Raw genomic sequence first — 18,403 nt, 5'->3', positions numbered from 1 at the left:
AGGATCATTAGAGATTACTATAAGCAACTATATGCCAAGAAAATGGACAATCTGGAAGAAATGGACAAATTCTTGGAAAAGCACAAACTTCCGAGACAGAACCAGGAAGAAATAGAAAATATAAACAGACCGATCATAAGCACTGAAATTGAAACTGTGATTAAAAATCTTCCAACAAACAAAAGCCCAGAATCAGATGGCTTCACAAGCGAATTCTATCAAACATTTAGATAAGAGCTAACACCTACCCTTCTCAAACTCTTCCAAAATCTAGCAGAGGGAGGAACACTCCCCAACTCATTCTACGAAGCCACCATCACCCTGATACCAAAACCAGACAAAGATGTCACAAAGAGAGAAAACTACAGGCCAATATCACTGATGAACATAGATGCAAAAAATGCTCAACAAAATACTTAGCAAACAGAATCCAACAGCACATTAAAAGGATCATACACCATGATCAAGTGGGGTTTATTCCAGGAATGCAAGGATTCTTCAATATATGCAAATCAATGTGATACACCATATTAACAAATTGAGTATAAAAACCATATGATCATCTCCATGGATGGAGAAAAAGCTTTTGACAAAATTCAACACCCATTTATGATAAAACTCTTCTGTAAGTAGGCATACAGGGAACCTATATTGACATAATAAAGGTCATATATGATAAACCTACAGCCAACATCATTCTCAATGGTGAAAAACTGAAACCATTCCCACTAAGATCAGGAACAAGACAAGGTTGCCCACTCTCACCGCTATTATTCAACATAGTTTTGGAAGTATTAGCCACAGCAATCAGAGAAGAAAAAGAAACAAAAAGAATCTAAGTCGGAAAAGAAAAAGTAAAACTGTCACTGTTTGCAGATGATATGATACTATACATAGAGAATCCTAAAGATGCTACCAGAAAACTACTAGAGCTAATCAGTGAATTTCGTAAAGTAGCAGAATACAAAATTAATCCACAGAAATCTCTTGCATTCCTATACACTAATGATGAGAAATTAAGGAAACACTACCATTTACCATTACAACAAAAAGAATAAAATACCCAGGAATAAACCTACCTAAGGAGACAAAACACCTGTATGCAGAAAACTATATGGTATTGATGAAAAAAATTAAAGATGATACAGATAGAGAGATATACTATATTCTTGTATTGGAGGAATTAATATTGTGAAAATATACTACCTAAAGCAATCTACAGATTCAGTGCAATCCCTATCAAACTACCAATGGCATCTTTCACAGAACTAGAACTAAAAATTTCACAATTTGTATGGAAACACAGCCGACCACGAATAGCCAAAACAATCTTAAGAAAGAAAAATTGAGCTGGAGGAATCAGGCTTCCGGACTTCAGACTATACTATAAAGCTACAGTAATCAAGACAGTATGGTACTGGCACAAAAACAGAAATACAGATCAATGGAACAGGATAGAAAGCCCAGAGACAAACCCATGCACATATGGGCACCTTATCTCTGATAAAGGAGGCAAGAATATACAATGGAGAAAAGACAGCCTCTTCAATAAGTGGTGCTGGGAGAACTGGACAGCTACATGTAAAAGAATGAAGTTAGAAAACTTGTAACACCATACACAAAAATAAACTCAAAATGGATTAAAGACCTAAATGTAAGGCCAGACACTCTTAGAGGAAAACACAGGCAGAACACTCATGACATAAATCACAGCAATATCCTTTTTCACCCACCTCCTAGAGAAATGGAAATAAAAACAAAAATAAACAACTGGGACCTAATGAAACTTAAAAGCTTTTGCACAGCAAAGGAAACCATAAACAAGATGAAAAGACAACCCTCAGAATGGGAGAAAATATTTCAAATGAAGCAACTGACAAAGGATTGATCTCCAAAATATACAAGCAGCTCATGTAGCTCAATATCAACAAAACAAACAACCCAATCCAAAAATGGGCAGAAGACCTAAATAGACATTTTCCCAAAGATATACAGCTTGTAACAAACACATGAAAAGATGCTCAACATCACTAATCATTAGAGAAACGCAAATCAAAACTACAATGAGGTATCACCCCACACCAGTCAGAATGGCCATCAAAAAATTTACAAACAATAAATGCTGGAGAGGGTGTGGAGAAAAGGGAACCCTCTTGCACTGTTGGAGGGAATTTAAATTGATACAGCCACTATGGAGAACAGTATGGAAGTTCCTTAAAAAACTAAAAACAGAACTACCATATGACCCAGCAATCCCACTACTGGGCATATACCTTGAGAATACCATAATTGCAAAAGAGTCATGTACCACAATGTTCACTGCAGCACTATTTACAATAGCCAGGATATGGAAGCAACCTAAGTGTCCATCGACAGATGCATAGATAAAGAAGATGTGGCACATATATAAATGGAATATTACTCAGCCATAAAAAGAAATGAAATTGAGTTATTTGTAGTGAGGTGGATGGACCTAGAGTCTGTCATACAGAGTGAAGTAAGTCAGAAAGAGAAAGACAAATACCATATGCTAACACATATATATGGAGTCTTAAAAAAAAAAATGGTTCTGATTAACCTAGGGGCAGGACAGGAATAAAGACGCAGACATAGAGAATGGACTTCAGGACACGGGGAGGGGGAAGGGTAAGCTGGGACAAAGTGAGAGAGTGGCATGGACATATATACACTACCAAACGTAAAATAGCTAGTGGGAAGCAGCCGCATAGCACAGGGAGATCAGCTTGGTGCTTTGTGACCACCTAGAGGGGTGGGATCGGGAGGGTGGGAGAGAGATGCAAGAAGGAGGGGATATGGGGATATATGTATGCATATAGCTGATTCACTTTGTTATACAGCAGAAATTAACACAACACTGTAAAGCAATTATACTCCAAAAAAGATGTTAATAAAAAATGCACACAGTTGTAGAAAGTTGTGTTACATGTATTAATGACCCTTGCCTGTCTACTAAAATGCTGGTGTTTAAGAGTTTTCAACTTATGTCTATTTTCTCTATGAAATCAAAGTAACTTTCATAGAATTAATATACAGAAATGAAACTCCACTGGGAGTGATGGTGGCAAAGGGTATAACTTTGTATGCAAGGTTATGAGATGTGTTTTTGTTTACCAAGGGGAAAAGAGAATAGTTAGGTCCTAAAGTAAAATGGCTTGTTCCAGAATGAGAAAGAGAATTATGAAGGACAAAACCTGAATGGGTACAGAAAGTTATGTAAGCTTTGGAAAAAGTAAATTTTATTTGCCTTAGATTACAGTATGTCTGGAAAATAAGTCTGAAAAGCTATGATATGTGTTAAAATCCTTGCAAAGTCTGCTCCATTTTGATGGGCTTGTTTCATTAGTTTACTGTTTATTGCTTTCACCTACAAAATGAAGGGGTTATTCTTTTTGTCTAATCTGCCTAGATTGCAAAGATTCTGTGGCTTAACAGAATAACTTTATATGCTTTATGTTGACTTTAAGTACTTGATGACTTATGTAAGAGCTCAGGTTCTTCACAGTTATGCTAACCTCTATGTTTATAAGTTTAATTGTCACTTTGACATGAGCAGTCAAATACTGTTTCTCAGGCACATGTGATTCTATTTCCTAAATGTTCAAATCTATTGAAAATGTTTTATTTTTGCCTCCCAGAAATCAAATCCTAAATGTAAAATATTCAGCGTATCTTTGCATCTAAAACTATCTTTGTGATCTTCCACAGGCCCTCTGGGGAATCTCAAAGATGTGTGCTTCCAACTTTGTAAAACGAGAAGTGCTAGAAACAATTAGATTTATTTGATATGTTACTATTGATGAGCTACATTGGAAGAGCTGTCAAGTCAGAAGAGATGCTTAAGCATCCTAAGGTTAAATCTGTATGGCTAAAATGTTATTAATGTAAGTATTTCACAAATTGTATGCTATATGCTAAGTATAGAGATTTGTCAATACCCTCACTGTCTATGATAGGTTTTATCTATCTGATCTCTGGTGCTGCTTTGCCTGATATCAGAAAATGGTATAGGTTATCAGTCACAATTTCAGTTAATTTTAAAAACATTAACTTGGTTGCATCTTTACTTCTTTAGTTTAGATCTTTTATCTTCTAGGTCACTATATGTCAATAGGAATCCATACCGCATATCTATGGAGTTTTATTAATATACAGATGTTTAGGACCTACCCTAGACTTATTGGATATTTTTACTTGATATATTTTTTGACATATTCTTACTATATGTTTGGTATAGTCATGGTACATTATGTCTCAGGATTACTTTGTCTTAAGATTTTTTTCTCTGCAAAGAGTATGTTCATCTATTTTCATAAATTAGATGAACAGTCACTGTCTTCTTTGAAAACAGGCTTACCTAATTGTGTACAGATATTTTGCCTGTAACATTTTTTGGAATGCCTTTAAATTGCATTATTCTTGTTATTAACTCCTATCATTTATTTCACTTTTGAAATTTATCTGTAATGTTAACTACATCCATTTTAAGTCTTTAATCATTTATGAAAAGATTGTTAAATTTTACTCTACTGCTTCCCTGACAGTTCTTGCAAATAGCTACAGGCAGAGAGCTTTATCTTCAACAATGAAAGACTGTCTCAAAGCCCTGTGAAGAATATGTATAGGCTTCCGATGGCATCACTTAAATAATTATAAGACCCTATCAGTGGACTCAGTCAAAATTTCCAGAACTCTAGTTAAGAAGCAAATACATTTATGATCCAGTGAAACAAGAATTAGTTATACAGGACTGAAAAAATTGATGAGAGATAATTCTATGGTTTGGGGGAGAATATTTTTGATATTGTTTTAACGTTCTATTTTCTGGACATATAGGAAGTTCTTTCCCTCTCCTCTTGAGGTATCTATAACTCATTACAATTTAACAGAAACAATCGTTATGCAACCAAGGCCTTACCTGGAATGACATATTTGAGAATGATGCTCATTTACTCAGGTATGACCAGACATTTGTAAGGAACTGAAGTTGACTTTATGGAGGCAATGCTTCCAAAGTCCTTCCATGGCACTAGGGCTTACAAAGTTCCCTAAGGTATTAAGGAACCTTAGGATATTTTGGGGACCCTGAGAAGGGAGGAATTCGCCCAATTTAACAGGTACTGCAGGAGAAATCTGGTGGCAAGTTATTGGCTTGGCTTCTTAGTCTTAAAACGGTTTGAAAAACCCAATTTGAGATTCCTTATGAAATTTTCAGCAGAGCAAACGTAAGAAAGCTTATGTGGTAAAGAGGAGTTAGAATATGCCATTCCAAAATATGCCTCTTTGGCAATAAGGATTATCTTGAGCTGGTTATTTTTAAGAAACAGTAAACACAGGAAATCTCTGAAAACAGAGAAATTGCCCTTTTCTGAGGGACATTTACATTTATAAGGGAAATTTCCATTTGTAAGGTGTCTCCTTCTCTGTAGCAGGAGGAGAAAGGATGACTAAAACTCTAGAAACTTATCAATGGAGGAGGCTTGAACTTAAATCTGCATAACAACCATACCCTTGTTTATGATACTTTGCCTGATAACCTCCCATAACTCACTCCCCACCCAAAATATCTCGTCTTTAACTGAAGACCGTATTTAAGGACTAAGAATTAAATTGACATGAGATAGATGAACACGAGAAAATCAAACAAAAGTTTCATAACATATATACATGGGAGAGACCCAGCAGAAGTAAGTAATTAAAAACTGCCAAAGCCCTCACCTTAAATACCATCCTCAGCTAAAGACAAAAGAGAACACTGAGGATAGGGAAAGTCAATTCTGTGAGATCACCAGGAAGAAAACAGTAAACAGGGGTGAGATTGTTATGCAGATTTAAGTCATTGCCTTCTCCACTTATAAGAGTTTCCGGAGATAAGGTCATCCCCCTCTTTCAGGTACATCAGGGAGATACCCTTACAAATCGATATTTCCCTTATAAATGTAAATGCTTATTACAAAAGGGTAACTCCTACTTTCCTCCAAGTATGCAGTTTCTTAGAAAATAATCAGCTTAAAATAATATGCCAAAGAAATGTATTTTGGGGTGGCAAATTCTGCTCCTCTACAGAGTAAAATAAATCCTTTAACAAGCATTTTATATCTATATGAGAGTCATAATTCTTACTTTTGTTTTGAAAGTCTTTTCTTGTTCGTTTTATTTTTTTGAAAGTTGTTTTTTAAATAATAGATATATGGATGTGAGGTTGAGACCCTCATTACAAGGTTTAAATTAGGCGGAAATCCAGACCTTGCTGATGGTGTCCACTTCTGGGGTAATTCTACGTTCTGGGCTGCAACTCCAATTATCTCTTTATTTTCCTGAATCCAGGGCCTAAACTGTCTGCTTCCTTAGTTGCTTCCACCTTCTATTACTTCAGAGGTGGGTTTTTCTTCCCAAGAGACCACTACAGCAGTTTCAATGCTTATTCTCTGTCTTCCTATTTCTGAAGGAAACCCTCCTCTATTTTGAGAATTTCAAAGAGTTTTTACAGCTAACAGCAATGAGAAAAACACAGGGGGTAAAATGACATACTAGAGGAAACTCACAAAGTTTCACATCAGCTCAAATGGGGGTGGGGGGAGCCATTCTGGTCCCATTAGCATGTAAATGGTAGTAGATGCTAGCTTGCTATGGAAATTTTCCACAGCTTCTACCTCCTCTCCCAAGGATGCTTCCTTCTCCTCCCCCACCCTTTGACTCCAACATGAAACAAGAAAAGACAAAAGCCACATGGGTGAGAAAGGTGGGTCTTTTCTGTACACAAAGAACTAAAATAAGGTTCATCTACATTTCAGAGGAAACCTCAGATAACCTTTCTTTGTAAAAAGAAAAGAGTTTGAAGAGTTCCTCTGGAATATATGCTGCATTCAAAGTGGGACCTTTAGGATGAGGAGGATGAGGCTCTGGAGTTAAAACCCAAAGACATAGGGGCATTTGTAATTTACTTTGTGTATGTTGGGGGAGGGAGAAGTAAGAGGTGGGAAGCAGGGGGAAAAAGAAGCCATGGGAAAGCATTCAGTCTTTTCTTCTATCCCAATCCCCAGTTCACAGAACCAGCCTTCCACAGGAAGTGAGGAATGGTGAGAAGGGAGACCTAGGCAAAAAAGAGGAGCAGAGAGGTAGTTGCTGGAATTATCAATAGCAGGAAGAAGAAAACTTTTAGTCTTAGAGATGAGGGCATTCTTAGGTAAAAAGATGGACTTACACAATGCCTTATTTGATTAAGAAATTGAAAATAGGTGATTAACATGGGTTTTATGATGTAATATAGGTCTCTTTTAGCTATTTTATTTCACTATTATTATATGTAATGTAAGAGTTTACACTTATCCTTGATTGATATTGGGTAAGAGTGTCTGAAGAACAGAACGGCATTTCTTTTTAAAAAATTTTTATTTTTTGATCAAGCAGTGCAACTTGTGGGATCTTAGTTCCCCAACCAGGGATTGAACCCAGGCCCTTGGCAGTGAAAGTGCTGAGTCCTAACCACTGGTCTACCAGGGAATTCCCCACATTTCTTAAGTAATAAAATGTGAACTTTTAAAAATTGGGTAAGTTTTCCTGTTTTTTTTAATATTCACCTAGAATATGTGTATAATGAATGTCTTGTATAGCTTGAAGTATTCTAGATTAGTGCTGTCCAACAGAAACAGAATGTGAACCATACATATGATTTTAAATTATCTAGGAGCAACATTTAAAAAAATGACTAAAAAGAAACAGGTAAGCCTTTAATCATTTTTTTTCCTAGCCCAATACATATGTGAAATATTATCATTTTAATATGTAATCAATATAAAAATTAGATATTTAAAGCTTTTTTATACTAAGTCGCTGAAATCCAATGTATATTTTACACTTAACAGCACACCTCAATTCCAACTAAACACATTTTAAGTGCTACACAGCCACGTGTGCCTACCATACTGGACAGTGCACATCTAGATGACTGATTTTTTAAGATCTACCAGCAGCATAGTATCAGAAGAAACACTGGACTTGGAACCTAGAAACTTGGGCCCTATCAGCTGGGAGCTATGTGATGGATACTGGTCTTGTTTTATTAACTTCTCTAGGTCTCAGTATCCTTTAAAAAGAAAAGTTTAGACCAAATAGCATACAGCTTGGAAATAACTCTAAAGTTATGAAATAATCATCTTAAGTACACTGGAATATACTTTAGGGTACTAACTCTTAAACTAAGGATAAGCTGCAAATTAACTTCACAGAAAAACGTTTACAGGTTGCATTTTACAAACACACTAAAATATAAGAAATTGCTAATCATTCTACTATAATTTTGTTTCTTCAGGTTTCTACTTAGAGGGAATTAACAGTTCTTCTAAAAGATACAACAAGTAGCCAAATTAATTTAAAGTGATTTAAGGAAAAGTTTAAAACATGATCTGGAGAATAATTTATAACATCACTAAATATAATGTTGAATTTACCAATTTTTATTGAGCATATTAAAAGATGAAGATGAATGAGACTGGGTGTTTTCCCTGGTAGGTGCTTATAATTCAGTAAGCAGGGTAAAGTATTACAGTTTGAGTAAGAGGACTATGCCTTATTAACTAATGATCCCCAGAACCTAGCCACCACTGCTGGCATATGACAGGGTACTCAACATATGTATGACTGAATGCAATACAAAAGAAGTAAAATACAATACCATACTATAAGAGCTGTAAGAAAGGAACAAATCATTGTGGAAGTTAAAAGGAAGAGAGGGCACATCTATTTGGAGGTGGGAGATGGAGGTGGGAAAGGGAAATAAGAAAAGGGATCAGGAAGGAGATAACATTTAAAATGTATTTTGAAGACTAGGTTGGAGCTCACAGGCAGGAAAAAAGAAGAGAAAGGGAACAGAATGAGGAGGAGGTTATAGAAGGAAGAAACTAAAGCAGGCTTGGGGATAAGGGCAGGAAGAAGAGCTGAGGCATAGTAATATAAAGTTAGGTTAGTACTTGAGTGATAATTCAAGTTCTTCACAATATAAGCACTAACTTATCAATTGAGAAAAGTATCTATTAAGCACAGGCCTTTTGAAGTGTCTGAATAAAGAATATTTTGGATTTATAAAAATGTCAGGGAAGAAAGGGTCTCAGTATTGAGGGAATACATATAATTGTTTACATGAGGGGTCAGGCAATATTTTCTGTAAGTGGCCAAGTAGAAAATATTTTTAGACTTTGGGAGCCATAAGGTCTCTATTACAACTATTTAATTCTACTATTATAGCTGAAAAGAGGTCATAGACACTACATGAATGAACATACCTGTGTTCAAATAAAACTTACCCCCTTATAAGTATGTGGCCTTGTTAATGTTATAATCTCTCTAAACCCTCAACTTCCTTGAACTGTAAAATGAGAATAACTGTTCTTGCTTCATAGAGTTGTAGTGAGAATTTAAATTAGAATGAAAAGCACTTAGCATAGTGACTAGCTCATGACTTGGTGTTTATGAATGTTAGCTTTATGTTATGATGATACCCATTAACTGAGTCTGATATATAGGCATTAAAAATGTTTTCTAGAAAGCAACGGAATCTGTAAATCTTGTTCTTCATTGTACTGATTCTCTACAGTACAATCTTTTGTGTCAAGGGAAATGATGGTCACGACTTTTTTAGAAAACCATTTAAAAGTAAGGGAAATTAGAAAACGAAGGAGGAGATGAAAGGTAGATTGTTTATTTTCAGAACAGTTCCCTTCGTGTACAAATTATCTTTTTTGTGTGTGGTAGTTTTACCCTAACCTCTTATTTCTAGACACTACTGAAAGGCAAACTAATGCTCATAACTGGATTGCCAGATTTTACTATCAACACAGAATTATCTATATCAACAAAGACAAATGTTTCCTTCTAGAGCATATGATGAATAAGGCACTGGGTTAGACAGTAAAGAAATAAAGATATATATGAGCTGGTTCATGGGCTTGACATCCTTAAGTCTATCTATAGTTTTTTATCATTACTCAATCCAACTTATTTTAAAGATGAAGAAACATGTTTATCAATGGCTATAGTGAAACATGACTGGCTCAAGCTCTCCTGTGGGGCAATTACAGAATGAGAATCCTAGTTTCTAGCCTCTTAATCCAATAGTCTTTCATGTTAGTGCTTCTGAACCATTTCTTTTTATAGCCTTAACCTACCAGAACACTGGTTCACGTAACCTTCAATAGCACTAGCTTACAACAAAATGATGTTTGGTGTGGAGGGGGAGCGGGCATCCATTTGTATGCCCCCCACCACTATGCACCTACCCAAGAGAGCAAAATCAGAATAGAGGGCATTCTGGGCAATTTGGAAAAGATCCTCCACCCCATGATTCTGTACCATTTCAATGGTGTTTGTTTAGACTTGCTGCCACGATAGCTGCAGAAACAGGACTTATCTATTTAAAGACATATAATGCTAAATGTTAAATAAATGAGGAATGAGGAATAATCATTGAGGACTTCCCCAGGAGACGAAAGTGGCTTCAAATTCTTGAGTAGAGGAAAATATTTTAGAAAGTCAATAATTTCACCACATAGCAAGTGTCCATTATATAGGTTTTGTGTTATGTTGCTTTGTTTCCAGTATGTACCTAACTCTTGCTACATTGTAGGTTAGAATTCCTGATCCACTGTTTTTCTGTTTTTGTTTTTTTAATTTTATCTTGGCCGTGCCACATGGCTTGTGGGATCTCAGTTCCCCAACCAGAGACTGAACCCGAGCCACAGCAGTGAAAGTGCCAAATCCTACCACTCAACCACCAGGGAACTCGCCTGGTCCACTGGTAGCTTACAGTTTTATAAGGTAATATCCTCTAAACTTTTTCAAGTTTTACTGTCTATTGACTTTGATAATGGTCCTCAATTTTCATTCTGGTGTTGGGGGTAGAAATCAGAATGGAAAGGCCCTTGATTTTAACAGCAGCAGTGGTTAGTTCACACCTGCAAATCACATGGCAACTATAGTCAGGCAGTCCTTGTGCCCACTCAGAGACTAGTCAGCAATAAGAGTTTAATTAGATTTCCTGTCATTAAACTCACAGTACGGACATTTTTGAAGTGTCAGACATGAAATACGGTAGGCTGCAAAGATGAAAAACATTAATAGAACTGTTGCTGATAAGCTATATTACAGTTTAATTTAAAAAAGAGCAATGTAAATGTTAAATCATAATAATATTTTAAAGACTATAACCACTTTGAGAACAAATATGTAATTCAGAAATTTGGAAATTGCCAAGAAAGTATTAATAAGGAATTATACTTAAATCTTTTTTTTTAATTTCAAAAGTCTACTACTAAGTAAATAAACTGATATACTATTACATACTTACTTAACTATGTTCTAAGCACTTTAATTAACCCATTCAATCCTCACAACAATTTCCATTGTACTTCCATTTCCTCCTGTACAGAGTCAAACAGCGATCCGACATGGATTCAAACCCAGGCAGTTTGGCTTTAGACTCTTAATCATAAGGTATATAATATGAACTTAGGATGAAAAGAAAATATTTCAGATAATAATAACCTTTACAGTGCTTTCACGTTTATATCAAATGTTAGATAATGCTAATAATCTTTTACACTTATATATTGCCTTATAGTAATAACATACTTAAATGGACAGTATGTCATTCAAATAGATAGCTAAATTAGATACAAATTCGATTTGACCAACTAGGACAACAGAATGCATTAGATACAAATGCACAGTACTGCATTAAAATCCGAGAGAAACAGCAGAAATAACAGATGGAGAGGGAGGTAAGGAACAGGACTAATAGTTACCAAACGTCTATTATGTATCAAGTACTGAATAAGTACACCTTAAGATAAGTACCATTATTTCAACAATGAAGAAACATTAAGTCCATGATGAAATTAATCCAAAATCATGTAGCTTCAAGTGGCATAATAAGGATTAGAATTCAGAATGGTCTGCCTCCAAAGCCTCTTTTCACTACTGTGTTGCATGGCTTAACAGCAGGAAATGAGAAAAAAAGACATTCTGTATTTTTGTTGAAAGCAAGACCAACATAGGCCAATAGTTTTAGGGCTACAGTAGTTTTGAGGTATAATATACTCTGAGGCTGTATTAATATAATTGTAGACATGAGATTATGCTTGGTACTAGGCCCAACATATCAATAAAAGTGGCAAATGTAGACATTTAGGCTTACATGAAATTTTAGAGGAAGTATGATAATGATAACTATTTTCAAATAATTGAAAAGCTATTAGGTAAAGTAACAGACATGAGATTTTGGCTCAAAGTAAGAAAATAATAACCAGATGTCAAAACTGGAATAGGTTGCCTTATGAGATGTTTAATTGGAGTTTAAAAACCTAATGTCAATGATTTTGCAGAGGAATTCATAAGCAAGATAGGAATTAGACAAGTAGTTTTATTCCCTGTCTCTACTTCAAATTTAGAGCAGTTTGACTTATATGTTACATGTGCATTTTACTTTTAGATCTTTTTTTTTGGAGGGGTATGTTCTCATGTTGTAAAAAACAAAAAAATCTAAAAACCACTGGATTAGATACACTGAGAGATTTCATTCAACTTAATGCCAGTTAGGGATATAGTATCTGATTAAGGTTAAGAACATAAAATCATATCTTGATTTTATTTGTCAAAGCAAAACAAAAACAAACCAAACTTACCATTTTTTTCTGCAAAGGCAATTGCGTCGTCTTTAGTACTGAAAGCTAGAACCATGTTGGACAGTGGATCAGCCCTGTAAGAAACAATTTTTTTCCAGGATTTAACATTAACCTCTGGCTGAAAATTACTTATTTTAAATCATTTCTTTAAAACTGTTAAATGTTTGAATATGTTTTTCTGTGTTAAATTTGATTTTTCTAACATGTATTGTCAAATTAAAAAATTTAAAATTGTAGAGATATTCAGCAATCTTTAATCTCAAATAAAATCATTTATTAAACTTAAAAAAAAACTAGAGGAGAATGAGAATCCTCTTAGGTTTTTCCTTAAACCTTACAAATTCATCAAAATGAGAAGGAACATGGCCAAAATGGTGGACTAGGAAGACCCTGAGCTCACCTCTCTCACAGACACACCAAAATTACAACTATTTACACAGCAACTATTGAGAAAAACTGGAATCTAGTGGAAAAGATCTTCTATAACTAAAGATATAAAGAAGGAACCACAATGAGACAGGTGGGAGAGGGAGATCCCTACCCACGGTGGGCTACCCACAAAGAGAAGGATAATTACAATTGTAGAGGTTCTGCCCAAGAAGCAATGGGTCTAAGCCCCACATTGGGCTCCCAAGCCCAGGGATCCTGCACTGGGAAGACGAGCCCCCAGAACGTTTGGCTTTAGCCAATGGGCCTTATTTTCAGGAGACCCAGAGGGCTGTGGGAAGTAGAGACTAACTCTTAAAAGGTACACACAAAATCTCACATACTTTGGGACCCAGGGTAGAAGAGTAATTTGAAGGCAGCCTGGGTCAGACTCACCTGCTTATCTTTGAGAGTCTCCAGAAGAGGCAGGAGGCAACTGTAGCCTGGGGACATAGAAAACTGGCAACAGCCATTTTGGGGAGCTCATTCTACCACAAGGACAGTGGCAAGTGCCATTCTGGAACATTCCCAATAGCTTATTACCACTGGAACCACAAGGCTGTAGGCACCAATCGTGAGGTGCCTCAGGCCAAGCAATTAACAGGGTGGGAACACAGCTCTACCCACCAGCAGGCAGGCTGCCTTAAGAACTTCTGAGCCCACAGTGGCCCCGGGACACAGCCCTCTCCACCAGAGGGCCCTGCAGCCAGAGACCCCAGGACCACAGCAGACCCTCAGACTGCCATAGAGGACCCAGCCTACCCACCAACAGGCAGTACCAGCCCTGGGACCCCACAGGCCCTGGCTCTGTGGACCATCAGGACAACACCAGCTCTGAGACACCGTGGATCGTGGATCCCTCACAATCCCTCACCTCCCTCAGCTGTCCTGGTACCACCCAGCAGTGGACAACAGCAGTTCAGCAGGAACCCCCAGGATTCTGTAGCCAGAGATCCCAGGACCCAGCTCTGCCTACCAGTGAGCCGGGACTAGCCCCAGAACCCCTTGGCCTTGGCCCCACTCACCATTCGTTTGACACCAGCTCTAGGACCCCTGGACCCTGCAGCAAGAGACCACAGGACTTAGCTTCATGCAACAGTGGGAGGAAATTAGCCCCGGAACCAGACCCTGTCCACCAGCAGGTGGTCCCAATCCCAGGACCACTGCAGCCCCACAGCCTGCTTTATCCAGGATCCAGCCAACACACCAGGAGGTTGACACCAGAACTGAGACATCTTGGACTACTAAACCAGCTGACCTGGAGTCCAGCGCTACACACCATGAGGCCAGCACTAGTGTTAGGACACCACAGAACCCACAGCCAGCCATGTCAGGAAATGACCCCACCGACCAGTAGGCTGACACTAGATCCAGGAACCCAGCTCTGCCAACTAGGGAGCCAGCACTAGCCCTGTGACACCCTGGGTTTCTGCAGCCAGCCTCCTCCACACGAGGTAAGGCCTAGCAAACAACTGGACCAGGGGCCAGCCACATCTATCTGACTGCCCACAGTAGTCAACCTGCCACAACAGAAGGACCCATTCAGCCCACACAAGCGGCACCCTTAGCGCATATAGCTTTGGTGACAAGAGGGGAGTGTGCTGCTAGGACACATAGGACATCTACAAAAGGCCACTTCTTGAATGTTGGGAAACAAAACTAACCTGCCAGATACATAGAAACAAAAAGGGCAAATCAGGCAAAATGAGGCAAGAAAATCAGTTCCAAACGAGGGAACCAGATAAAACACCAGAAGAACTAAGTGAAGTGGAGATACCCAATAAAGTGTTAAAAGTAATGATTGTAAAGATCAAAAAAATCAGGATAAAAATGGATGACACAGTGAGAAGTTTAACAAAAAGAAGATATAAAGAAGAACAAAACAGAGTTGAAGAATACAGTAACTGAAATAAAAAGTATACTAGAAGGAATCAACAGATTATGCAGAGGAATGAGTAAGTGAGCTGGAAGTCAGGAGTAGTGGAAGTCACTGAAGCTAAAAAAAAAAAGAAAAAAAAAAGAAAAGAATAAAAAGAAATGAGGACAGATTAAGAGACCTCCGGGACAACATCAAGCATACGAACATTTGCATTATAGGGGTCCCAGAAGAAGAAAGGAGAAAAAAAGGGGTAGAGAACATATTTGAAAACATAATAGTTGAAATCTCTAACCTGGGAAAAAGAAACAGACATCCAGGTCCAGGAAGCACAGCAAGTCCCAAATAAGATCACCCCAAAGAGGACCAGAGCAAGACACATTGTAATTAAAATGGCAAAAATTAAAGATAGAGAATATTAAAAATTAAGAGGGAAAAGCAACAAGTTACTTACAAGGCTACCAGCTGACTTCTCAGTGGTAACTCTGCAGGCCAGAAGGGAATGGCATAATATATTTTAAATAATACAAGTAAAAAAACCTACAAACAAAAATACTCTACCCAGCAAGGCTTTCATTCAGATTTGGTGGAGAAATCAAAAGTTTTACAGACAAGCAAAAGCTAAGAGATTAGCACCACCAAATCAGCTTTACAGGAAATGTTAAAGGTAGTAAATCAACCATGTAGAAAGCTACTTGGAAGATTAAAAGTCAAAAGTAGTAAAATCATATATGTCCTCATAAGCAGTTAAAAGATACATATAACAAAGATGTAAAATATGATGTCAAAAACTGTATTCTTAGGGGGAAGGGAGTAAAAATACAGGGTTGTTAAAATGAGTTTGAAATTAAGAAAGCAACTTAAAATAATCACACACAAACATATAAATTGTTATATATAAACCTAATGGTAACCACAAACCAAAAATCTATAATAATACACAAAAAAGAGAAAGTAATCCAAATATAACACTAAAGATAGTCACCAAATCCCAAGGGAAGAGAACAAAATAAAAAGGAACAAAAACTATGAAACAACCCAAAACAATTAACAAAATGGCAAAAAGTATATACCTATCAATAATTACTTTAAATGTAAATGCTCCCTCCAATCAAAAGACACAGAGTAGCTGAATGGATATAAAAACAAGCCTCATATATATGCTGCCTACAGGAGACTCACTTTGGACCTAAAGACACACTGAAAGTAAGGTGATGGAAAAAGGTACTCTTTGAAAATGGAAATGAAAAGAAAGCTGGGGTAGCAATACTTATATTAAAGCAACAACGACAAAACAGAGTTTAAAACAAAGACTGCAACAAGAGACAGAGAAGGACATTACATAATGATCAAGGCATCAATCCAAGAAGGAAATATAACAATTGTAAATATATATGCACCCAACATAGGAGCACCTAAATACATAAGCAAAATTAACAGACATAAAGGAAGAAATTGACAGTAACACAATAATAGAAGGGGACTTTAATACTCCTTCTATCAATGAACAGATCATCCAGACAGAAAATCAATAAGGAAACACTGGCCTTAAATGACAAGACAAACGGCCTTAAAAGTTATACATTTGTATAAATATAAATATATATATATATACACACACACACACAACAACATTCCAAACACAAGCAACAGAATACAAATTCTTCTCAAGTGCACATGGAACATTCTCCAGAATAGATCACATGCTAGGCCACAAAACAAGTCTCAGTAAACTTCAGAAAACTGAAATCATATCAGTCATCTTTTCCAACCAAAACACTATGAGACTAGAAATTAACTACAAGAAAAAAGCTGCAGGGCTTCCCTAGTGGCGCAGTGGTTGAGAGTCCCCCTGCCGATGCAGGGGACACGGGTTCGTGCCCCGGTCTGGGAAGATCCCACATGCCGCGGAGCGGCTAGGCCTGTGAGCCATGGCCGCTGAGCCTGCGCATCTGGAGCCTGTGCTCCGCAACGGGAGAGGCCACAACAGTGAGAGGCCCGTGTAACACACACACACAAAAAAGCTGCAAAAAAACAAACACACGGAGGTTAAACAATATGCTACTAAACAACAATGATCCAAAATCTACAGGATGCAGCAAAAGCCACTCCAAGAGATAAGTTTAAGGTGATACAAGCCAAACTCAGGAAACAAGAAAAATCTCAACAACCTCACCTTATACCTAAAGGAACTAGAAAAAGAACAAATAAAACCCAATGTTAGTAGAGGAAAGAAATCATAAAGATGATAGCAGAAATAAATGACAGAAACTAAAAAAAAATACAGATCAACAAAACTAAGAGCTGATTCTTTGAAAAGATAAACAGAACTGATAAACCTTTAGCCAGACTCAGCAAGAAACAAAGAGGGCCCAAATCAACAAAATTAGAAATGAAAAAGGAGAAGTTACAGGCTGCACCAGAGAAACACAAGGAATCATAAGAGATTACTATGAACAACTATATGCCAATAAAATGGACAATCTAGAAGAAACAAATTCCTAGAAATGTACACTCTCCTAAGACTGAACCAGAAAGATATAGAAAATATAAACAGACCAATTACCAGTGATGAAATTGAATCAGTAATTTTAAAACTCCCAACAAAAGGAAGCCCAGGACCAGATGGCTTCATAGTTTAATTCTACCAAACATTTAGAGAAGTTAACACTTACCCTTGTCAAACTATTTCAAAAAATTGCAGAGGGAAGAGCACTTCTGAACTCATTCTACAAGGTCAGCATCTTCCTGATATCAAAACTAGACAAAGATATCACACACAAAAAAGGAAACTACAGGCCAATATCACTGATGAACAGATGTAAAAATCTTCAACAAAATACTGGCAAACCAAATTCAACAACACATTAAAAGGTTCATCTACCATGATCAAATGGGATTTTTCCCAGTGATGCAAGGATGATTTAATATCTGCAAATCAATCAATGTGATACACCACATTAACAAACTGAAGAATAAGAACCATATGATCATCTCAATAGATGCAGAAAAAGCTTCTGATAAAATCCAACATCCATTTATGTTAAAAACTCTCCACAAAGTGGGTTCAGAGGGAACACACCTCAACATAGTAAAGGCCACATATGATAAGCCCAGAGCTAACATTACAGTCAATGGTGAAAAGCTGAAAGTATTCCCTCTAAGATCAGCAACAAGTCAAGGATGCCCCCTCTCACCACCTGTATTCAATATAGTACTGAAACTCCTAGCTATAGCAATCAGACAAGAAGGAATAAAAGGAATTCAAAGTGAAAAAAGAAGTAAAACTTTCACTGTTTTGCAGATGACATGATACCATATACAGAAAATCCTAAAGACATCACCAAAAAACTACAAGAGCTCATTAATGAATTTGGTAAACTTGCAGGATACAAAATTAATATAC

General features: G+C 36.9%; 1 protein-coding gene across 1 annotated transcript in view; it reads right to left on the bottom strand.

Annotated features, from left to right (window-relative positions):
- NDUFS4 (NADH:ubiquinone oxidoreductase subunit S4) overlaps window positions 1-18,403 on the bottom strand; it is a 118,429-nt gene that overhangs the window by 14,974 nt on the left and 85,052 nt on the right. The window contains exon 4 of the mRNA XM_030881956.2: window positions 12,696-12,769. Coding sequence (XP_030737816.1) covers window positions 12,696-12,769 — 74 coding nt within the window. The remainder of the gene's footprint in view (window positions 1-12,695; window positions 12,770-18,403) is intronic.

The sequence above is a fragment of the Globicephala melas genome, chromosome 3, assembly GCF_963455315.2.
Source record: "Globicephala melas chromosome 3, mGloMel1.2, whole genome shotgun sequence".
NCBI lineage: Eukaryota > Metazoa > Chordata > Mammalia > Artiodactyla > Delphinidae > Globicephala > Globicephala melas.
The sequence above is the reverse complement of the archived record's forward strand: the minus strand, read 5'-3'. Positions and strand labels throughout refer to the sequence as shown.